The 24,263-nt window shown below is 42.1% G+C and overlaps 1 protein-coding gene across 4 annotated transcripts in view; it reads left to right on the forward strand.

Moving 5' to 3' along the window:
* Positions 1–24,149, forward strand: part of LOC110525507 (ral guanine nucleotide dissociation stimulator) — a 29,219-nt gene extending 5,070 nt beyond the window's left edge. The window contains exons 1-18 of one of the 4 annotated variants that reach the window (XM_021605678.3): positions 1,631–1,971; positions 14,308–14,612; positions 14,720–14,794; positions 14,964–15,157; positions 15,318–15,442; positions 15,572–15,787; positions 15,898–16,001; positions 16,250–16,334; positions 17,879–17,956; positions 18,140–18,226; positions 18,326–18,358; positions 18,479–18,600; positions 18,689–18,784; positions 18,973–19,177; positions 20,042–20,116; positions 20,535–20,786; positions 20,969–21,083; positions 21,285–24,149. In XM_021605678.3, coding sequence (XP_021461353.2) covers positions 1,876–1,971; positions 14,308–14,612; positions 14,720–14,794; positions 14,964–15,157; positions 15,318–15,442; positions 15,572–15,787; positions 15,898–16,001; positions 16,250–16,334; positions 17,879–17,956; positions 18,140–18,226; positions 18,326–18,358; positions 18,479–18,600; positions 18,689–18,784; positions 18,973–19,177; positions 20,042–20,116; positions 20,535–20,786; positions 20,969–21,083; positions 21,285–21,460 — 2,439 coding nt within the window. In that variant the 5' untranslated portion in view covers positions 1,631–1,875 and the 3' untranslated portion in view covers positions 21,461–24,149. Of the gene's footprint in view, positions 1–1,630; positions 1,972–3,614; positions 4,028–8,098; positions 8,941–14,307; positions 14,613–14,719; positions 14,795–14,963; positions 15,158–15,317; positions 15,443–15,571; positions 15,788–15,897; positions 16,002–16,249; positions 16,335–17,878; positions 17,957–18,139; positions 18,227–18,325; positions 18,359–18,478; positions 18,601–18,688; positions 18,785–18,972; positions 19,178–20,041; positions 20,117–20,534; positions 20,787–20,968; positions 21,084–21,284 lie in introns of those variants that run through there. The other 3 variants (XM_021605676.3, XM_021605674.3, XM_021605679.3) reach the window with 3 other exon arrangements.
* Positions 24,150–24,263: the final 114 nt, after the last annotated feature.

Below are 24,263 nucleotides of genomic sequence, written 5' to 3' on the forward strand. Positions count from 1 at the left end.
ATGCACAGGTATGGCGAGCATATGCTGTTTTTATCTTTACTGATGAATGGGCAAAAGACCCAACAAAAGAGTGACATTTGGAAAGCAAATCCCATTGTATCCCACCAGTGCTAGAGTGGCTATCAAGAAGGTTGGCCAACTACAGTTTGGGTCCTGTTAGTAACTATCCCTTTTATCTAGTCTGGCTAACTAGTAGCCGACATGGAAGTTCCATAAAACTATTTGGATATCACCAAAGACATTTTGTGTTTACAACATGCTGACATTGGAGAGCAAAGACGATGTTATTAATAACGAATAGATGATGTCCGGTGGCATTGACTATTATACTTTTAAGCAGAACAAGACTCACCATGTTGTCTGCATGGTGGGGGTTCTGAGTGTGCTGTGCACCACCCTGTCCTGCCTTTGTCTACAGGAAGTGGACGTGTAGCCTATGCCACAACCAGCTTCCTGTCCTGGCTGTGGCAGTGAGGCAAGACTCGCATGCATGCAGCCATCGCATTGGCCACACGATTTAGCCCTATGAGGGGACATATTTGCCTTACAGTTTCCCTGACAACTACTATTCTACATTATGCAGGCAGTGTGGGACAGCCACTGCATCTGGAAACAGTTTGCAGTGTCTCAACCCTCGTTCTATTGAACATAGAGGACACATACTCGTTTCACTGCCCACTTATCTGTCTACCTATAGCCAATGTTAAATTGCACCCAATCTACGAATTAGGGTTTGATTTGGTTTAGATTAGATTACAAATTGGTCTCTTCTCACTTCTCTGAATGAGCATTGTACGCTAGTACTACATGAAGATGCTTTTGAAACTTACATTTCACAACAGCTACTGTGAATCACTCTTGTAAATTATGAAACAGGGTGTTTTAAATCAAAATGTACCAAGTCTATACATGCTTTTTTCATGGGAGAAACAACTTATTTGTCTAATCTTGTAAAAAGCGACTTTAGTCTTTAGCCATTTGAGCTAAAAGCTGTGTGACCTAAATGGAGTACCATGTCTGTGATTCATTTGAGTTCAGCTCTCTGTTTGAAGTCCTAGTGAGCTAATAGAGAGGGTAGCTGGGGCATTAACAGGAGCAGTACTTCATGCAGAAAGATGTGTGGACTGAGTGTGGACACATTGCACCTCTAATGTATCACTTTCAGCCAAACAAACACTTCTAATTTTGCCTTGACAGCAGCCGACATAGCAACATGGATTTGCCCCAGAGCTATTTTCTCTTGTTTTACCTGGATGTGTTGTTTTTTCAGCACCTCTCTTTACACAACGCAGCCTTGCTTCCAGTGTTAACATTGACTACACTGCAGCACAGTCAGAGAGGAGAGGGAAATGAGCATACCTGCTGCATTTCACATTACTTTTTTTCTCTGCTGTCTGCATACTTCTGTAGGCTGTGGTCCGTGTGAAAAGGTGTGCGAACAACATTACAATGCTACTGAGGAAGGAAAATCAGCCACTAATGTTTGAATGTGCTGCTGAATGCTGAGGGGTTCTACCTACAGCAGGATGAAATAGAAGAAAGTGGCTTGGGCAGCTGCTGAGAACACAGACAGTCCCTTGTGAGAAACACTCTGTAGAGCTGAAAAGAGAGTGAGAGGGGGAGGGAGAGAGGGAGGGAAAGCGAGAGAGAGAGAAAGAGAGAGAGAGGGGCTAGAAGAAGCAGATGAGGGAGCGGAGGGGTTCCTTCCAGTCTGCAGTGGTGTTGTTTCTGTCAGCAGCAGCCCGAAGTTCCCGTTTGTTTGTGTGTGTATGTCATTGATGCAGAGTGAGAGTTAAAGCGAAAGGGAGAGTAGCGATCTGTTGCTGCAGGAGCCTCTACCCTCTGTGTTCTGTCTCTGGGAGTGAAATTATCAGCATGGAGACCAAGTCCCTCTCCAGCTTTCACAAAGCCCTGGCTCAGCCAGTCAAGATGTGTATGTTTGATTTCCCTGTAAACATACTGGATGATCTGGTAAGAAAGAGCTCATCTGTTGTAATTTGAGGCAGTCGCAGTCTCTTTGGCTGTTGTGTGTGTGTGTGTGTGTGTGTGTGTGTGTGTGTGTGTGTGTGTGTGTGTGTGTGTGTGTGTGTGTGAGAGAGAGAGAGAGGGTTGTGATTGAGAGAGAGAGGACTTGTTTGTATGCTACAGTATGCTACCACCGGAGTGGGGGGTTCAGCTGTTCAGTGTGTCTGGCACACATTCACAGTATAGTTAGGCAACCATTCCCCTGTGATGTCATTCACTTCTGCTTTTTTTCTCACACATGTTTGATCATGCCCACTGTTGAATGTGGATGTGTTTTTATTGCTTATTACATAGCTATAAATATGGTAATACTTGCTGATGGTTTAGTGTTGTTGTTATTCACTGAGTTTGGAAATAGACTATGTGATCTGGTCTCTAGTTCCTTCTGACTGTGACAGGTGCATCTCTGTGTGTTTCATTGTGACAGCTGTTTTGCTCTAACTGTACTCTTCTTACTCACACCCTCATACACTTAATGATAGAGGAACTTGTTTTTGTTGTACTAGGTCCCTGTGGTAGCTTGCTGGTCTAGGATGTATTTACAATTACCTGTTGAACAAATTGGAAAACAGAATCATTGCACTGGGGGCATTTTAAAGAAAAATGTTGTCTTCCCTCTGGCAGTCTTAAAAATGTTTGGTGTAGTATTTCTAAATGAAAAAATGGGCACGAAAATGAGTCATTTCTTGTTGAATGACAACAAAGACTTTCCTGAAGGATCTCTACTGTTGACCAATCATCGACGAAGGGGTGTAGACTTCAGCTAACGACCTCGGCTTGCCTCAAGAATTGTTGTGTGCCTGAACAACCGGGGAAAAACGTACCAACGTCCAAAACAAACAAACATCACAAAAGTCATCATAATATATGCACAAACTCTTCCAACTGTTTCGGCTGTGAAGCATGCCGACACCCCAGACCATGTCAGAAAGACCATGCTTCCCCTGCTATTAGATAGGCTGTCTCCTCAAGGTATTACGGCCTAAGAGTGATTGCTTTTGGCATTGTAAAATGATTTTTAAATGCAAAGACCTATGAGCTAGGAGTGCCTCAGAATGGGCTAGCAGCTGCTTGGTTCGCAGGAGTTATTTCACTGTGTTTGAATGGAAGGTTTCTTCCGCCTCTCCGTCTGTAAGGGGGAAGTTCCTCTAAGAGCTATATCGATGTGACTTAGTGGACTTTTTTGTTCAGCTTGTTCAGCTTCTAGTTCACATAACGCCCCATAAAACTAGGCTCTGTAACCTTTATCAGAGATTCACCACAAAAACACCTGTAACTTATAGTTCGAACGATACGTACTCCACCATAAAGAAGCTGTACTTGTGTTGGTAGTGGCACTACTTTTGGTTTAACTGCTTATGCTGACCATTTTTGCTTTCGTTTTAGCTGAAAGCTAACATGTCTACATTTGTCAATCCATTAGTTGATTTTCTGATGCAAATATAGAATTGTCATAATCATATTTTGTTAGGCCTAATAGCTTTTGTATACATTTTGCCTCACAAATGAGTGAGTCACAACGTTAGTTGAATGGGAATACCCCTGGGAAATCCAGGGTAACATGATGCCAGTGATTTCATTTTCTGTTCAGAGAAGTAAAGTGCAAAGTTTGTTAAGGTTTGTGCAGTTGAACATAGGGACAGTGTATTCACTCTTACAAGCTATTAACAGGCTTTTTGGAATCCCTATTATTTTTGAGTAGAAGTTAATGTTTTATTGTTCTGTGCGTGTTGACCCAGCTGTTTAAGTAAACACCCAACTGGGGTGGGCCTGAAGTGGTCACCCAATCTGTGACTGGGGTGGGGAGCGAGGGGAGGGTGAACTCTGAGCCCTGCTCATCCCGGTCCGGTTTCATCTCCAGTGTTATCTCCTGGTTCTGAGGGAAGCAGTGATGTGGGCTCAGTGGACCTGTGGACTGCTGAGGAGTGGAGCCTTCTGTAGGACTCAGTCTATGTGCCAGGCTGCCTTCATTACTGTGAGACACAGAGAGGTAGACAGACAGGTAGGCATCAACTCTGATACACTTAATATTACGCCGGGAAATGTGAGTTTCTTTGATATCTGATATTTTTTTACTTAGCTTCTTTTAGCATGTTATACATGCTTTTAGTGAGCTTGAGCATGTGTGTGTGTGCATCTGTGTGTGTTCCTCACATTTGACAGTGGCATATTATCCAATAGCTTGGTTTTGTTGACTCTATTCTACAGTGTCTTCAGGAAGTATTCACACCTTGACTTTTTCCACATTTTGTTGTGTTACAGCCTGCATTTAAAATTGATTAAATTGAGATTTTGTGTCACTGGACTACACACAATACCCCATAATTTCAAAGTGGAATTATGTTTTTAGGGATTTCACCATGAGGCCAATGGTGACTTTAAAACAGTTACAGAGTTTAATGGCTGTGATAGGAGAAAATTGAGGATGTGTCAACAAAATAGTTACTCCACAATACTAACCTAACTGACAGAGTGAAAAGAAGAAAGAATGTACAGAATAAAACATATTCCAAAACATGCATTCTGTTTACAATAAGGCACTAAAGGATAACTACAAAAAAACTAACATTGTGTTCTGAATACAAAGAGTTATGTTTGGGGCAAATCCAAAACAACACATCACTGAGTACCACTCTTCATATTTTCAAGCATGGTGGTGGCTGCATCATGTTATGGGTATGCTTGTCATCGACTACAAAACATTTTTAGGCTAAAAAGAAGCGAAATAGAGCTAAGCACAGGCAAAATCCTAGAGAGAAACCTGGTTTAGTCTGCTTTCCAACAGACACTGGGAGACAAATTCACCTTTCAGCAGGACAATAACCTAAAACACAAGGTGAAATACACTGGAGTTACTTAGGAACATTCAATGTTGTCTTGGTGAGTGGCCTAGTTACAGTTTTGATTTAAATCAGCTTGAAAATCTATTGCAAGACTTGAAAATGGATGTCTAGCAATGATAAGCAACCAACTTGACAGAGCTTGAAGAATTTTTTGAAGAATAATGTGCAAATATTATACAATCCAGGTGTGCAAAGCTCTTAGAGACTTACCCAGAAAGACTCACAACTGCAATCACTGCCAAAGGGGATTCTAACGTGTATTGATTGACTCAGGGGTGTGAATACTTATAAATGAGATATTTAATTTTAATTTTCAATAAATCTGTGAAAAATTCTACAAATATATTTTTACTTTGTTGTTATGTGGTTTTGTGTGTAAGTGGGAGAGAAAAAAACATATATTTAATCAATTTTGAATTCAGGCTGTAACATATCAACATGTGGAATAAGTCAAGGGGTATGAATACTTTCTGAAGGCACTGTAAGTCCGATATGCTCAGACTTCTGTATTTTGCAGTTGTAGGTTACAGATAGTACAATTGCACAACCTGAGGTGAGCCCAGTGGCCAAAAACACAATGACAAGTGTCATAAAAAGGTTAAGGCCGGGGTCTCCTCTCAATTAACTCACGCAGAGAATTGTTGTGATCAACTAGCATTATTTTTCTTTCTTCTGAATAGCTTGCACATGATTCATGGTTAAAACAGTCTGTCTGGTGATATAAAGGCCTGTTGTTATATGGTGAGATCTGTCTCTCTGGGTCTGTTAGCTCACAGGGGCTTGTCATGAGACGAGCGGTCAAGGACTGAACTCATGTAACACTGACCTGAGACTGAAAACACCATGGCCTGTGTTGCCGCCTGGCCCTGACCCACTATGGCAGAGGTCTGAAGCTGCGGATCTTAGAATTATCAGCAACAGGGCAATTCCACAGTAACAGATTGATGCTGAGCCAAAGAATTTTCACATTTAAATCTATACCAATCAAAAACCAATGATTACGAAGTTAAATAAAACATCAAATTCTGTGCACAATGACAACTTTTGAAGAATTTTGCACTGAACATTTGACAAAAACACATTTACTTAAAGAACAGTGCAGATGCAAAGTTTGGAAACAGATTGACGTTTTTTGCTGTTGGTGACATCATTCTGTTACAGTGGAATTGCCCAACAGCAATTTGATGAGCAGCAGATTGCAGCAAAATCATTCAAGTTTCCTAGTCAACAGATGACCACCATGTAGATTTGCTGATGACAATGCATGCTTTTCAAGGTGGATTCATTTATGCTTGGTAATTCTTGTTGAATTATGGATAATGGGAACCTTTTTGTCATAGCAACCTCAGGAATTGTGGTCACTGGGTTGAGTGTGTTGGTTGGCTAAAAATGTCAGAAAACTTATGCTTTCAATTAAGGTAAAGTGTGCTGCCTGTATTATGCAAAGTTTGTGTGTTTTGTATGTGTGCATGCATGTGTGGATGAAGTCCCTCTCCTGAGAGAGTAGTTAAGCATGTTGGGGTATATGCCAGAGCCGTAGTAGAACAACACTGCTATTTGTTGATTCCAGAAGGAAGCCTGACAAATGGAATAGGGTGGACTGTTGTTAAATCATCACAGGGCAAAAGGTAGCAGAGTAATTACATTGCATTGATTGCAACCAACTGCTTGCACCTACAGGCTGACAACTTTCCATTTCCATCTCTCTCTCTCTCTCTCTCTCTCTCTATCTCTCTGTCTTTCTGTATCTCCTCATCCCATACAGCTGTTCAGGCAGAGATTTGTGAATTTGAAGCGTAGCAGCACTGGTAATCTGTATTTTGTGCTGCTGAATGCTGGGAAAGGGGAGAAAATGTGGACTCAGGAATGTATTGAGGAAAACACCCCCTGTTGTTGAAGCAGATGCGAATGAACCAATTCACATTCACACCTGTTTTTCTTTTTATGTTGTTGAATATTGTATTTTGCAATGTCTTGTAGTAAAGATTGGTTCTCAGTGTGTTCCAATTCTGACCAGTAGAGGGGAGTGTCACTCAAGAGAAATACCAGCAAAATGGTCTGTTCAGTCAATGTTGGAGATGACATGGGCACTCATCCACAGAATACAAGAGGCATAAATAACACCAATGATACCATTCCTTTGAACTGAAAACGTATTATCCTTGTGATATAAGCAGCTGTTTTCAAAAATGCGAAAAGTATTGAATGCTATAGTTGATGCCTCACCTCCTTCAAAAATGGCCGTTTTGCCTTTATACAGATTACACTTCTAATTTCCGACTAGTAATATAATTGAACATTAAACGTATTTTAAAGTATCTCCATTTCTTAAACAAGCCATACAAAGCTGGTTACAATTTCAATTTTATCCTCCAGAAAATATAGAACAAATATTACAACAAATATTATGCTTAAACTCCAATATATTGATTTATAAAATAAACATTCTTTATGGAAAGATTTTTTAAATGGTATTGTATTTATTAAATATATTATTAATAGAGATGGTGGAGTTATGTCACAGACACTGTATTTTTGTTCAGTGTATATGGGAATGTCTGCTCAATCCAAAATGACAACCAATTGATTGCAGAATTACCACATAATTGGAGGAGGGAAGTGGAGGAAGGAGAAGGTGGAGAACTTGTCTGACATATATTAAAGATATAAATTGGCTGAAATGGATTGGCATAAATAGAAAAATATAGAGATTTTCGATTCCGTGGCACATGGTATATGAACTGATACAAAAAAATAGTTTCGACACTTCCGAGTTTTTCCATTTAAATTATTATACAACATTCTTGCCACCAACAGAATGTATATACGGGGCATACAACAATCTCAGCTCTGTAGATTTTGCTGCGAAGAGACCCAATCACTAAATAATTTATTCTGGTAATGCCCCTATGTAGCTTGTTTCTGGTCACAGGTTCAGGAATGGTCAAAAAACATTCACTTAAAATGAACCTTACAAACAGTGTTGGGGGATTTGGAAAGCCATAGTCAATCGATCAATAATATAATAACACTCGTTGGAAAGGTTTTCATCTTTAGCTCACAATCGGTGGATACTATGCGATTAGAAAGGTTCAAAATGAATGTACACGTCACAATTCAAAATATATGGCACATGGAAACCAAACGAGGGCGGTCTACGGTGATTGGTGGGATGGGCTGAGAGTGGCTGAAGAGTGGGATTAAAGAGCTCGTTTTCGGTCATGTTTATTGGTATGTGTTTGCTGTATATATATATATATATATATATATATATATATATATATATATATATTATAATACCCCAGCGCTAAATGAAGTTATACTGTTCTACTCACTAAATCCCAGGGAATTGCCCTCACTGTGGTTCTCTGACCATGGTCCATCCAATTGTAACACGGATGCGTTTTTTTATTCATTATATTTATTTATAAGGTTTTAGTGGATTATAGCCTACGCTTGAGTTTTTTCTGTCCTTTTTCTGTTTCTACTGAGGTGATATCTATAATACATCTTGCCTGTATGGATATCTGCATTGGAAACATTTTAACAGGACCAATATTTCAGTCTTGAATATACCTTATCTGGAAACGGTTTCCACGGCGACCTCATAGTAACAACATTCACAGAGGGACGGGTACCGTCAGAAAGGAGGAGCTATGAGTAACATTCCGCAATGAGTCATGAATTTCTAAATACAGTAGGTCGAGGCGCCTGCCTTTAGCATTCTACAGTAGCCAGCGTCGTCTCTGTACTTCACTTTTTACTGTGTGGTCCTCTGGTAAAATGAAATGTTTTGTAGCCTATCATCAGAAGTAACTATGGATGTACGACAAAGAAAGGTTGTCACATCTATTGACTGCGGTAATCGTATCCGTTACTAATGGTCCGCTTTATGGGGATGTGCTCTGATGCGCAAAGCATCAAATCGGGACACCTCGATGAGATGTTCGATGCTGGAACATGGAAGGTGCGCAATATTTGGGATGGGGTAAAGCTGGAGGTTGGCGAGGACGAAAGCCCGGTGGTCCTTAACAGTTTTACACATTTGGACCCTGACCTACCACTATTTGAGGTAAGTTTGGGAACTGTGCGTAAAGAAGTCTCCATCAATACCGAGACAGTATTTTAATCTTATGTCCTATAGCTAATGTGTCACTATACTGAACATTTGGTGTAATAGTTGCCTCGTGATTTGTGTCTTATTAAAATGTATAGAGTTTAGGCCTACTGAAGTTCATAGTGATGTGGCAGGGTTTTCCTATGGTTGGTATCATGCGTTCCAGAAATATGTCCGGAGTGTCCTGCCTACTACCCATTGCATAAGGACACATTTAAATTCTATAGGAAGGTCCAAAGAGTGGAATATGTTGGTTTTAATTTACTATCTGCTGATGCTCAGTATTGGCCTTATAGGCATATGGGGAAAGAGTAAAGAAGCACATATACTTCAGCATGTATGTTTTAAATATGTTCAATAACCTTCTGAAGAATAAAATATGCCTTTATTTTCACCAAGCTTATGAAACTAAAGGCTGGAACTCAGACGATATGTTATTTTTTATAATATTTTTTTATTATTAAAGACAGTATGTTTCCTTCATTTATACATGTCACATGCTTAGAGAGGGCAATTCAGGCTCCACTCCTACATTTCTCTCTCCCTCTGTCTCTCTCTCTCTCCTATAATCTAATCCTCTCTAGTAACACAATTACTTGATGCTTAATCCCCCTCTTTCATTGGGCTAGGAGCTGCCTCTACAATCACAGCCATTCTTCTCCTTCAGCTGAGAATGTATGGTGAATGTACAGTATTGGGATTCAATGGTTCAGTTGTGTATAAACAAACTCAGGACACTGCAATTCATGTGACACTTCAGCCAATGGCCATTGATCGCTTTAGGGCCCCTGTAACCCCACCACAGTTATCCTTGAGCTGAAGCAGTAAGAGACTGTAGATATAGTATAATTTGGTCTATCTCAGTAGTGCTGTGTCACAGGCTTGTTGGCGTAAGATTGATAGTGTTATGGTCACTCTGTCTTCTGAAAGGTTAAATTACTGGTAGTGGTACAACCAAGGGCAGTGAGGAGGATCCACCCTGTCATCACTATATACGTGTGTCCTTAGGCCCTATTCCAAAAGCCGTGATGCGTAGTCATCTAGCCAATATTGTCACATATACTCCCTCTCCGGCCTCTAGGTCATCAGGCTGCTGATTATCCCGCACACCTGTCACCATCGTCTCGCGCACCTGCGCCTCATGACACTCACCTGGACTCCATCACCTCCTTGATTATCTTTCCTATATCTGTCCCTCCCCTTGGTTCTTTCCTCAGGTGTTATTGACTCTGTTAGCATGTCGGTGTGTTTTTTGTGTTCATTTTATTTATTAAAACACTCACTCCCTGAACTTGCTTCCCGACTCTCAGTGCACTCGTTACAAATATACGGTTCTGATGATAAAGTACTGCACTCTATAGCTAATTGTTTATTTAGGGGCATGAGTTTATTAGGGCAACCCAAGAGATTAAACTGGTGTAACTGGCACAAATTCTCCTTGGTAAAATATGAAGGACCAAAAGCCTGTTCAGATCAAAAAGTCGCATTGTTAATCATGCAATAATGAAAATATTAGGAATTAAAGTGTATTTCCACATATGGGGTTGTGTGCCTATTGGACCTATTATTTTGTCAACCAAATATGTCAATAGCAAATCATACTCTCCCTCTAACTAGTCAATTACATACTTTGTTGTTGTTTTGTGTGTGTTTGGAAAAGGTCTAGAAATGTCTTGCTGATGTTAAGGAGACCTTTGTTTGTTGGATCTTGTCCTGAAGACTGCAGATTGCAGGCGGAAGCTTAACTGAGTCCTGTAACAAGAAACTGGAGGTGGATTTGTAGAAACAGACATAGAGGAGCTTTTGTTGTTGTAGATCATTAAAATGGAGAAAGAAGAGCGAGGGATAGCGAGAAAGAGGGAGAGTGAGTGAGAGGGTGAGGAGCACTGAGGTTCAGGGAGGTTGAATGAGAGAAACAGACAGTGGGTGGAATGTTTCGGCCTGAAGCCTGGAAAATAACTTTATTCCAAATTCTCTAGACCTAATAATACCAAATAAGTGGTAGTCTTGGCCTTACTTGGTTTGTCTGACTACTCAAAATCCAAGTTTAGTGGATACAGCTCCTGATCTAAATTCACATGTAAAAAATAACTCTTACAGTGTGGCACTCAAATGAGAATGTGGAAGTCAAGCAGATAATGCACTCTTGCATTCCTAATTACTAAAAGCTCAATCAGTTTACACTTGCATTACTAAGTGTTGTGCAAATCATAAATTGATGTCTATGGGACATTTTCTGCAAAGTTTGCGTATATTTTGGGTTTAAAGTTACAATTCTGCTCCAGATAAAGTGATCCTAAGCGGTTCATGATCTCATTGGCATTCTACAGTCGTTGTGTGTGAGAGGAAGCTGCTGCCTGTGCTAGAGGGCCACTGTTGGACTTCACTATTGTTTGTGTTGTGTACTCTATTTTGGAGCATCTCTTTCTGGTGGGGACTTCCTATGTGTCCTTGCCTGAACAGCTGGAGGAGACAGTGATCGTTATCAAACCAGTTGTGGATTGGCCAACAGTTTCCAAATAGCCAACACTATCAACACTACTGAAATACTATTATGAAAAGTAGATGGTTATAGCGATGCTATGCATTTGCATTAGCTGTTATTGTGCCATGTGACATTGTCTATTCAGGCACATTTATAGAACTGATCATCTCTCCACTGATGACTGAAGGATGGATGCCTCTGTTGACACTACCTCAGAGTCCAAAGATCGGTGCTTTGTTGATGTGGTCATTGTGGCAACAGCTTCTGTACATGCTATTCATAAGCCTTCTAACTGACTGAATCTAACACATGTTCCAGATAGATTATTTTTATGGATGGGATGTACAATACATAGATGAGACCATTAACATGCCCACTCATTGTTGACATGCTTTGATAGAGGAAGTTCCCCATAGAAGTTTTTACTCTGATGCAGTCTTGCACAAAAAGTGATCTTGTGAAACGGAACCCATTCAAATGTTGCAGTTGTTGTGGTTACGGAGAGGTCCTCAGCCAGTCCATTACAGGCTAGTTTTTTTTCCTTCGTTTTTGACTGACTTACCAGTTGGATTTCGCTTTCTGATAAACTGCATGACTTATTGGACTTTAGTTCTTCCTCGTGTGAGGCTCCTTTCCTTTCTTCCCTATAGGGATTTCCCACTATTGTCTAGTATCTCGCTTAATCATCACTCTCTCATGAAAGCGCAGTACCTGTTTGTCAATGTCTTGGTTTTTATTTTCATAATAAGGAAGTTTATTTATTAGAATGTATGGTGCCACTCTATTAGTGTGTGCTCAAGTACAACACTTAAAATCACCTTAAGATCCAACACTTAATAAAACATCTACTCAAGTAGGCCTATCAACACTTGATAAAATCACCTTAAGATCCAACACTTAATAAAACATCTACTCAAGTAGAATTTCAACACTTGATAAAATCATCATATGATTGAGTCGAGTACTCACAAAATATTAACCAGAATAATAAAAGTCTGTCAACAAGATGGTTGGTGACAAAGTTATTTCTTAGTTTACCTGAATCACATGTTGTATATTGTATGTGTGTGTGTGTTTGTCGGTGTCTATGTTCCGTGAGAACTACAGACACGTGGAATTAAGACCATGAAAGGCATACTACTATTGTGTATGTGTTACCAGGGCTCCACATGCAATCTTTCACGTTCTGACCATAGTTCTGTTATTTTATCTTTGTTTTAGTATGGTCAGGGCGTGAGTTGGGGTGGGCATTCTATGTGTGTTTTTCTATGTTGGGGTTTTGAGTTCAGCCTAGTATGGTTCTCAATCAGAGGCAGGTGTTGTTAGTTGTTAGTTGATTGAGAATCATACTTAGGTAGCCTGGGTTTCACTTTTGAGTTGTGGGTGTTTGTTTCCGTGTGAGTGTTTTTTGCCACATGGTACTGTTTCGGTTTCGTTCATGTTCACATTTATTGTTTTGTATTTCATAGTGTTCAGTTTATGTCTAAAAATAAACGTTATGGACACTTACCACGCTGCACATTGGTCCTCCAATCCTTCTCACTACTCCTCCTCAGAAGAGGAGGAAGAATGCCGTTACACAATCTCTGTCTGATGACTAAGCTATGATTCCGGCAGAGAGGGAAATGACTGGTCAAGGCTTAATGGGGGAAGCCGTTCTCACTTGTATGTCTGTTTCCTGGCCCTATGTATGCCCTGTTCCGTTGGGTCTTTGGGAGTTCCCCCTGGTTTCCATGGTAACCTGGTCTCTGAAAGCCTCTGAGAGTTCCCTGACTTTCTACAGTTGTAAATAGGTCCTGTGTGGCATGGCCAGGCCACAGGCTGCCACAGGTCACCACAGTATACATTCACACACAGTCCAAATGTTATCTACAACCCTTTAATCGATATATAATCTTATATATATATTTTTTTTGTTTAATTCAAGACCTGGTGAATCTGAATAGGTCTGATTTTAGTTTTCTTAGGCCTTGTTCCATTAACATAGAGAGAGAAAGATTGTCCTTATGTCAAGAACAGGGCTGTGTTCCATTGGGTTTAGATTGATAGGCCAGCAGTATCTGTGTGCTCAGCTGATAAGGGCTACTCTCACTGTGGAGTCCAAGGTCTGTGTGCTCAGAGCCTGCTTTCAAACACAGCCATACAAACATGTTACAAATGATTTATAACCACGTACAGTAAACTCCTCTGTTCTAAAATAGAGTGTTAGTAATATAGCACTCAAACTGGATTTGAATCTCTGCCCAGCTCCATGGAAACCAAGCAAAACAGAGTGGCTGTGTGATTGAAGGTGAGAGTAGGCTATGACTAACAGCGAAAGTATTTTGGAGGTGCTGCTGTATATCTAGCTATCTAGCGAAAGGTTCTGATGAATAATGTGCTACAGATGCATAAGTAGGTGTATGACTGATGCCTGTGTCATGCTTGATTAGTGTACATACCACTACCCCACTGAGGAAGCCACAGTCGTCAAACCGATGTTGTTTGGCTATCTGGGTCAAGTGCCTGGGATGCTCACTGTAAAGTCCTCGAAAATACCATTACTGTCCATATCATTCTGTGTTGGAGAGCTGGAGGAAAAAGGAATGGTGACAACAACCAACAACCACACTGTTTGGTACAGACCCCTCTTTTATTGAGGAAGCAGCTTGTGTTAATTCCTTGTTTGTAAAGCATGGGCTTTAGCCTGTGTTGTTGGGCTGTGTATCTAGCAACCTCTGTTTGATGTAACAGTATTGTTATTCATAGCCACACATGTAGGGAGGGAGGGAAGGCCCGATTTTTGTATATGTTTTTCAGACAGACCATTACATCTCTTTGTCTTATTTTCCCTGTAGAACTCGACACAGGAGATCGGAGAGGAGGTGGAAGAGGGGGCAGTCTTCACCATCACCCTGAGGAAGGTACAGTTGCACCAGTCGGCCAGTAAGGGACAGCGATGGCTGGGTGTGGAGACAGACTCTGCTCTCAGCCTGTATGAGACGTGTAAAATACGCACCATAAAGGCTGGTACGCTGGAAAGGCTGGTGGAATACATGGTGTCTGCGTTCAGGGGCAAGGACTCCACCTACGTCACCATCTTCCTCTGCACCTACCGCTCCTTCGCCACCACCAAGCAGGTGCTGGACCTCCTACTCAACAGGTACAGAGATGGCCGGGAAGCTAGAACCGCCCATACATGTAAGCACATAAATACAAAAACACACTATACACAGTGTAATGCTGACAGATGTTTCCTTCATGTCTTAGGTATGCCAATCTACAGAAGCAACCTGTGATAGATATACACAGACACACTCAGGATGACAGCACAGAGCTCAGAAAGTAAGCGTCTGGGGAGACCAGCATTATCAAACATTTTGATATGTTCGTTTTTTGTGTGCACATTTCTTGTGCAGTGTACACACGTGTACTGTACCATACACTCTTCCCTGTCTGTCATCTGCACGTCTCCTCATTCCCCGCCTCTTCCCTACTGGGTTGTGTCCTGCAGCACTGTGTCATCCATCCTGGGGGCGTGGCTGGACCAGTACTCAGAGGACTTCTGGAGCCCTCCACAGTATAGCTGTCTACACCACCTGATGTCCTACCTGCACCACCACTTCCCTGGCTCTGACCTGGAGCGCCGCGCACGCAACCTGCTGGCCCTCTTGCACCGCAGGCAGCAGTGTGAGCCCGACCTCGACGGTGAGGGCCAGGATAGGGTTCAACTGGGGCTTGTCTGTGTCTCAGTGATATCAGACATGATGGGGTTGCTGTTTATGCTTGAAGTGTTAAGGGCCTGTGCTGGACTATAGACAGTCCTTTAGGCAGTCTGATTATTAGCTCATCTGTGTTTTCTTTACAGTGGAGCACATTGGCTGTCCCTTCGCCATGCAGGAAGAGAGTGGCTTTGAAGATGAACTAACTGCCCTGAACTTTTTGTCCTTTGACCCCATCATGGTTGCCGAGCAGTTCACACTCATGGATGCGGTGAGACCCCCGCCCCCCCCATTTCAACAAACTGCTCGATTTCAAGTAACTTCAATTTTAGCTGCTCTTGCGGTGTGCTTTGTGCTCACCCTTACTCACCCTTACACCCTCCTCTGGCCTCCCCTGTAGGATCTGTTCAAGAAGGTGGTCCCTTACCACTGCCTGGGGGGCATCTGGTCCCAGCGGGATAAGAAGGGGAAGGAACACCTGGCCCCCACCATTCGAGCCACAGTGGCCCAGTTCAACTGTGTCACCAACTGTGTCATCACCACCTGCTTGAGCAACCCCTGTCTGAAACCCACCCAGCGAGCCAGACTGGTGGAGCGCTGGATAGAGGTGGCCAGGGTAAGGCATCAGACCCACTCTCTGGGTCAATCACTCAGCAGTTAGTTTCAGTTGTGGATGATTGGTCATGCTGTTTTTCTCACTCTATGGGTTCTTTCTGCTGTGTTTAGGAATGTCGTATCCTCAAGAACTTCTCGTCCCTGCGAGCTATCCTCTCTGCCCTGCAGTGTAACTCTCTCCACCGACTCAAGAGGACATGGGATGAGGTGTCCAGGTGAGAGGCGATCAGTGACTGAGGCTTCGGTTTGGAGGGTTTACAATTGGATTATAAATTGGACCAGGGAGTTTTCATGGCCAGGTTACATGTTCAAGAAAAACATAATTAGTGTCGTGGGTTTTTGGTTGGGTTGATGGTAGAAGTTAACATTTCGTTGTTATTTGGAGGTCTTTTGCAGTGGTCGTTTATGTTTGTCTTGGCCCCTGAGATGTTAGGTTCAACTTTTGACCTCATTCTGCCAACAGAGAGAATTTCCGCACCTTCCGTGAGCTGTCAGAGATCTTCTCAGATGACAACAACTACTCTCTAAGCCGAGAGCTGCTGGTCAAGGTGGGTCAATGAACAGAGGGAAAAACCATACTCCTGAATGTAACTTACCTGGAATCTGTGTAATGGGTTTGTACAAACCTCTGTGGGCTGTTGTGTATGTGGTACAATGTGTCTGTGTTTGTGTAAACCTTTTCCTCCTGCCCCATATGTGTAAGTGGATGTGGAGACAATAGTTGGTACAAATGACCTACATGTCGTCCCACACGTTACTCTGTGTGTATGTGAGAATGTCCCTGTGTTAGTTTTGGCTTTTTCCACCTGCCTCTTATATTGAATGTGTTGAACTGGATATGAAGACCATTGTGCGCATAATTGACCTGAATGTTACTCAGCGGCTAATAGATCTTTAAGATTTGAACTGCGTTAGAAAACAGGAAGAGGGTATGTGAAAAGTGGTTTTGAAAACTAGTAGTTGACAGGAAATATGGCTGGCTGACCCGTTACTGCTCTATAGACTCTCCTCTCGATCTATACAGCCGGGTCTCCATAGCAACCAGAACATAAATAGACAAGCTAGCTAACACCTTGTCTCCTCTCAGATGCGAGCTCATTCATCATTCATCATGAGTTGTACAACACAGTATAGAATCTTACCTCGTAGTGTTCTCTCTAAAATGTATGAGTGCAAGTATCAGTGTGAGTGTGGTTTGAGAGGACTTGATATGCGTAACCGCATGCCTGTAGAAGTGTGTCACCAGCAATGTAGGCTGTGGCAGTAGTCATGAATATTTTACTCGTTCAACATGAGGCCCAATGCTTCTGTCAGGACTAGAGGCAGATCAGATTCCCTTTGATTAAGACCACATAGGATTAGATAGCAGACAACATGTTTGGTTATATCTGAATCCTCCAAGAGAAACATATTTAGTCTGCTCACCTGAATACATTCCTGCACAAAGAAATGGGAAGTGCCCTCGCCGTTGTTATGCCAATTTTGCACAAGTTACTCTTTAACTTGCAGCATATTCTTTCACTGGTTAAATAGTGAAATCTGAATGTGAAAAGCAGAGGGTTTCTCCAACAGGAATGGCTATCCACATTCCTAGGCTTTTAGACAGGTGTTTGAATTGGCCCTAATATTGAAGCTTGGGGTTTTTGGCTATGAGTTGAGGAAACCTGTGCTTGCTCAGAGGGAATCCCAGCTGACGTTGTAGGCAGTTGGCAGGTACAGAAAAGTGCCCCACCCTGATGATGCATGAGTCTGTAAGGGAAATTCCAAGGTGTTGTCCCACTTACCTCCTTTCCTACATTCCACTAGTGCTTAATCTATCTGGGCCAGCCCAACCAGGCCTGTGTGGGATTGCAAACTCTGGATAGGTTGGGTAAAGAATTCCCCTGTTTTGTATCATTCACAGAAACATTAGAGCTAACTCAGCTGTAACCCTTCCTGCACACTCTCATTCATACATTAGTGAATTAGTTTAGCCCTGTATGTCTACTATTCTGAAAGTGTAATCATGGCCATTACTAGTTGTGTTTCAAACTAGTTTTTGCACTGTTCTAGGGATTGTTTTGTGAAACCAGATTATCCTCTCTCTCTGCAGGAGGGCACCTCCAAATTTGCCACACTGGAAATCAACCCTAAACGAGCACAGAGGAGAAACCAACAGCAGAGAGACTTGGTGAGTCTAGATATTTTTTGAGCTAAATCATTTATCATGAAATACCAACTTCAACCACTTTATGCCAAGTATACTTGAATGCTGTTATTGGGTTCATAGCGCCATCTAGTGGTGAAATGGGAGCATTGTTATTGCTCATGGAGCCTGTTGTCACTGCGCTCTTATCAAACTTCTCTGTCATAGGGGGTGATGCAGGGGACCATTCCTTACCTGGGCACCTTCCTCACTGACCTGGTCATGATGGACACAGCTATGAAAGACTACACAGAGGTGAGAGTCTATCTCTATCTATCTCTGGATCATGTAGCCTCTTCAGTCTACTTGTTTAGTCTCTGTTCACATCTAATTATTATTTGTTCTCTATTCCAGAGTGGACTCATCAACTTTGAGAAGCGAAGAAAGGTAAATTAAATTCTTACGTGCTACTGATAAATAGGTGTTGATAAACAGGGAGACATTGCCGGGAATTGTGGCTATGATTGGCTGGAGGCTCACCCCCCCCCCCCCCCCTTCTCTATACAGGAGTTTGAGGTGATAGCTCAGATTAAGTTGCTGCAGCTGGCATCCAACAACTACAGTTTCACGCAGGACAGCTTCTTCAGGGAGTGGTTCTCAGGAGTGGAGAGACTCAGTGAGGCAGAGAGGTGAGGAGAGATTTTTATGAAATGTAAATTAAAATAATGAAATGTATGGGCATACAGTGTTGTTATTTCCATGCCTTTTTCCCCATAGCTACACTCTGTCCTGTGAGATTGAACCGCTGTCAGAGTCATCCAGCAATACTATCAGAGCCAAGAAAAACGGCAGCATCATGAAACGCTGGAGCGAGTAAGTCCCATATTGCATAGATAACTTTTCACACTATGCCTATGTTTATTATAGTTGCAAATTAATAATAATGACATTTTTATTTTGAGCATACATCCTTCCCAGTGTGTTTTTCACTGTGTACAGTTCATGATGTTTTTATGGGGCCCTGTTCGCATACGTCTCCATGTATTTCCCTTTTCCTCCAGTCGCCAGTTAACTGAGGCCAGCTGCAGCAGTGCAGGAAGCTCCCATTCCAAGTTGTTTGACCAGTCCCACATCAGACCGTACCAGAGAGGGGGAGGTGATAGTGGGGACACCCTCAGCGTCACCTCAGCCGGCTCCAGTGGCTCTGACCTGGAGGATGTCAACGCCAGCTTCCTGTCTGACTCGCCAGATGCCCACGAGAGAAAGGTGAGAAGGAGGAAGGGCCAGGGTCACATGGGGGAGGAGAACACTCCCACCAGAGAAGCATCTCATCATGATTCATGCCACACACATCCACCTTGATTTTCTTTCTTCCTGAGATACTGAAATTCCTGCATCACTGCAGCAATTTCAGTCCTGACATTTCAATGTCTTCGAATTCATGTTCTGTAAGGGCCATGTTGATGATAAGGGCCATGTTGATGATAAGGGTCATGTTGATGATAAGGGTCATGTTGATGATAAGGGCCATGTTGATGATAAGGGTCATGTTGATGATAAGGGTCATGTTGATGATAAGGGCCATGTTGATGATAAGGGCCATGTTGATGATAAGGGTCATGTTGATGATAAGGGCCATGTTGATGATAAGGGTCATGTTGATGATAAGGGCCATGTTGATGATAAGGGCCATGTTGATGATAAGGGTCATGTTGATGATAAGGGTCATGTTGATGATAAGGGTCATGTTGATGATAAGGGTCATGTTGATGATACGGGTCATGTTGATGATAAGGGTCATGTTGATGATAAGGGTCATGTTGATGATAAGGGTCATGTTGATGATAAGGGTCATGTTGATGATAAGGGTCATGTTGATGATAAGGGCCATGTTGATGATAAGGGTCATGTTGATGATAAGGGTCATGTTGATAAGGGTCATGTTGATGATAAGGGCCATGTTGATGATAAGGGTCATGTTGATGATAAGGGCCATGTTGATGATAAGGGCCATGTTGATGATAAGGGCCATGTTGATGATAAGGGCCATGTGAATTGACACTGACCCGTGTATATACTTTTCCTACCTGTCTGACTTGTGGCTGACTGTGGCTCTGATTCCCTCTATAGACCTCTACATCCTCAGTAAAACATTCCGTCTCTGCTTTGGGGAAAGAAAGCCAGACTCCTGATCCCAACTCCACGGTACTTTCACTTACTAGCCTTCTCTTTCCATCTCTCTCATCACTGGGGTTTTTCTTCTGTTCTAACTGTCTCTCTCACTACTTTCCCTCTCCCAGTCCCAGAATATTACTGGCCTTCTCTTTCCATATCTCTCATCACTGGGGTTTTTCTTCTGTTCTAACTGTCTCTCTCACTACATTCTCTCTCCCAGTCCCAGAATATCACTGGGGTTCTTACACTAATGCTGCACTCTCATCATATTACAAACTCTTTCTCATTCTCAAATTCATACTTATGAGTCTCATATACTGTCATATTCCACATTCTATTTGTGTATAGCAGCAACAGAAGTTTGTTCTGTGGACTGTAAATGGCTGTAATCATTCTCTCTCTCTCTCTCTCTCTCTCGCTCTCTCGCTCTCTCGCTCTCTCGCTCTAGTTTTGGGAGTCCACCTCCCTGTCTTCTCTAGACACCTCAGGGATGGGTTCGGGCTCCAGCAGCGCCTCGTCCTCCTCTGTGTCCTCCACCACTCCTCTCCCAGGTGCCTCCCGCTCCCACAAGCGCTCCGTCTCAGCCGTGTCCTGCTACTCTACACTCTCCCTGCCCCTCTACAACCAGCAGGTGGATGACTGCTGCATCATCAGAGTCAGCCTAGACGTGGACAACGGCAACATGTACAAGAGCATCCTGGTAAGACAGAGGGAGAGGAAGAGGAGGAGGAGAGAGCTTATATAGATTCATAGATTCTAAATGTAAATTGTTAGCAGTGGGCGGTTGATTCAATGAACAACGTCTGAGCCAGAGAAGAAGCAAATCAGGCAAATCAGTTTTAAATGTCAACAAAGAAAGGTATTCTTCATCTCCTGGTGCAGGTGACCAGTCAGGACAAGACACCAGCAGTCATCAGTAAAGCCATGGTGAAACACAACCTGGAGCGAGAGAAAACGGAGGACTATGAGTTGATGCAGAAAATCTCTGAAGAAAAGGGTAATATCATATGATAATTTCCCCCCAAAATATACATTTAATTTTCATTCAAATAGATTGCCATTAATAGTATATTAATGTGTTGTTCTTACAACGGATTGACTCTAATCCATTAATCTTGTATAGTGTCCTAATTTATTCATTACTTAAATGAAAAACAAATGTTTTTACTAACAATATATACCTCTCCTCTCACCATAGAGCTGCGGATCCCAAACAATGCCAACGTTTTCTACGCCATGAACTCTACCGCCAACTATGACTTTGTGCTGAAGAAACGTGGCTTGTCCAAGAAAGGCCGGGCCAAGAGTGTAGCCAGCTCCACGCTGCCCCGCATGAAGCAGAAGGGCCTAAAAATCGCCAAAGGGATCTTCTGAGGACGAGTGTCCCAGCTCTCTGTCTGTCTGATGGATTAAGGCCCTCTAAATCCACCTAAGCTAAAGGATCTAAGAACTACACTAGAGACGGAGGCCAGTGGAAAACAACAACAAATCATGTCTGCATGCATCACAAGCAGGCAGCAAAGCAGGAAAAGCAATTACCGTTATCAGACTGATGTCTTCTTGGCTCAGGCCTTGATGAAGGGGAGCTTAACAATGTGCTGTCCCTAACCCTTCGTGCCTAAGTTTGTGTCAGTGGTGTTTACAAAGGGAATATTATAGAGAGTGTATAGCGTACATATGGCCACGTTATAAACTCTCTCTAACTGTGTGGTGATTAGAGTGGTGTTGGTAAATGTCGTACTGAGGAGCATAGAGGAAGGCACAGAGAACAATGGTGGCCAGATTTTTTAAGCCAAGTTAGTCTTGTGAGATAAAATACTTTTTCAAGAGAGACCTGGACAAAGAGACCCGATGTGCTATCCTGGTGGGGTACTGTGAATAGATGGAAAGGTGGTCCATTGTAAGTTTGAAGAGTTGAATGCAGATACTGCCATATTGAATATGGGTCAAGGTGTGTGATCATTTCAGAGAAAACAAGGTGTGAGGAGTGGACACTCTGTTAAGAGACATACATCTTGTTTTATTGAATTACAACCAGGACAAGGAAGAATGACATTGCAGTGGGGCTCGATATGCTCAATTGAAACATTTCAACGATTATGAAGGGTTGGTGTAAAACTAAAAATAGATAAACAGTGAGGAGTGATAGATATTTACAAAATACCCACACAGTATAATATCAGCATTACTTTTCAATGGATCTTTATGTTTGATGATGTTACCATTACAGTTAGGCTATTTGTTTGGTATTCTTTACTTTGCTATGCTGCTGCTAAATGTACATTTTATAAAAGATCAATAATTCACCTTATTTTTTTACAAACTTTTTGGGGGTGAGGACAGGCATGACGTTGGGACTCTCCGATGACGGCGTTGTATTGAGTATCACTAAGTGATTCAGGGGCTCCGATGACAGCATTTCATACCACCCGTCCCTACTGGACTATCTCTGTATGGAAAACAATGGTTTACATCTTTGTACTGACAGTGGGATAGTGGTATCATGTATAATCTGTAACTGCCAATGATTCTCCTTATGGCTGCCCAATGCCTGCTCCATGTATGCAAGAGGAGGTAACAGTCCTCGCCTCACCACAAAAAGCAGTGCACTAACCCACACCAGCTTCTTCTTACTTACAATCTTAAAGACAGAGTGAGAGTAATGACACAAACTCTGAGATCCTTACAAGCATGCCAGTGGTTGTTTTATGTAATGGCAAGTACAGACAAAAAGTAGTTTGTCATTTCACTGACATTACATGCCTTTATTGCTCAGTGCTGCATGCTGGTCCCAGCCCCTTTAAATGGCTTTTTAAAACTGTCCTTTCCTTGATGACCATGATAGAACCATAGAGGTAGGGGAAAGCAATATGGTGTAAACTCCCCTGTGATGGGTACTATCCAGACCTCTTGTATGCATGGCGAGGAAGGGGCGGGGAAGAGGCTGTTCTTTTGGAACATACATAGCATAATGATTGGTTGTCTCTGCTGTGCTTTGTCACTGTAATTTGCTACTTACACTGTGAATGGGTCTTTGCCGATCACTCTGATTGGCTCCCTTCAATGCTGAACACTGTGAACACACACACATTGGTCGTGTTCCTCTGCTCAGACGTTGCATGCATCAATCAATGGTTGTGTGCCACATCATCGGCTGTGCAGTCGGGAACCAGATTGCTATAACATATGATTTGGTTTGCTGACACATAAAATACCCATCTAGGCATTGTAAGATCTGTCATGCATCAGCAGCATCTGAGCAGAGGAATACGACCCTTCTCTCTCTGTCTCGCTCTCCATTATGACACAGTTAAATAGGAAAAGTCAACCCTGACAGAGAATAGATAGAGGTCCATGTAGTGATAGAAATGTGTTCAGGGCATGGAGAAAAGGTGGCAACTGGTTTACCACTATATGTGCCAAAGAGATGAGGGGTCTGTCACTCTCAAAAGACAATGTTTGTTTCATTTCTCTATCACTTGAATTTTCTAGGGGAGTTTACCATTTCTGAGTGTTATGTTCTGAACACTACAACACCATTCTAAGAACCTCAGATACACTGTTCAAGCTTAGGTGGCAGTGTGGTTACCCTTGGAGAAACTGCACCACTTCCCTAAATAGTAACAGTCCTTTGGTTCTTTTCAAAGAATGGGTTCAGTATAATTTATGCTTTACATAAGTGGCTGTGTTTACTACCACTTGACTGATTGTTTTCTGGTGTTATTCATAATTACTGGAGCTTGCTTTGCTTGACCTGGAATGACTGGTCCTCTGCAGATTTATTTTACCTTATCTGTCGCCTTTGCCATTATAACTGAGTTAAAACCTTTGTATGTGTTTGCAGTGTCTTGTCTCTCATGTTTTTCTATTCCTAATGAATTAACAGAATATTGAGATGTCATACTATATGGAATTGTCTTTGTTTATGTCTTTGTTGACCTGGCATTATTTATTGGTTTGTACAGAAAGATTTTGTTATGCATTGTATATTATTTCCTCTCTTGTGTAATTATAGATTATTATATATTCATGTAAATACAAATAAACACTTAAGTTTACAAAAGTACTCATTTATTTAAAGTTTTTGGTGTAATTTAGTTCAAGTGAGGTGAGAAGATGGCTCCTTCCTTGGCAGATATGATAGCTAGTAACCCCATGGTATTAACTTACAGCCTAC

The sequence above is a fragment of the Oncorhynchus mykiss genome, chromosome 6, assembly GCF_057628025.1.
Source record: "Oncorhynchus mykiss isolate SJ-2025 chromosome 6, ASM5762802v1, whole genome shotgun sequence".
Classification (NCBI taxonomy): domain Eukaryota; kingdom Metazoa; phylum Chordata; class Actinopteri; order Salmoniformes; family Salmonidae; genus Oncorhynchus; species Oncorhynchus mykiss.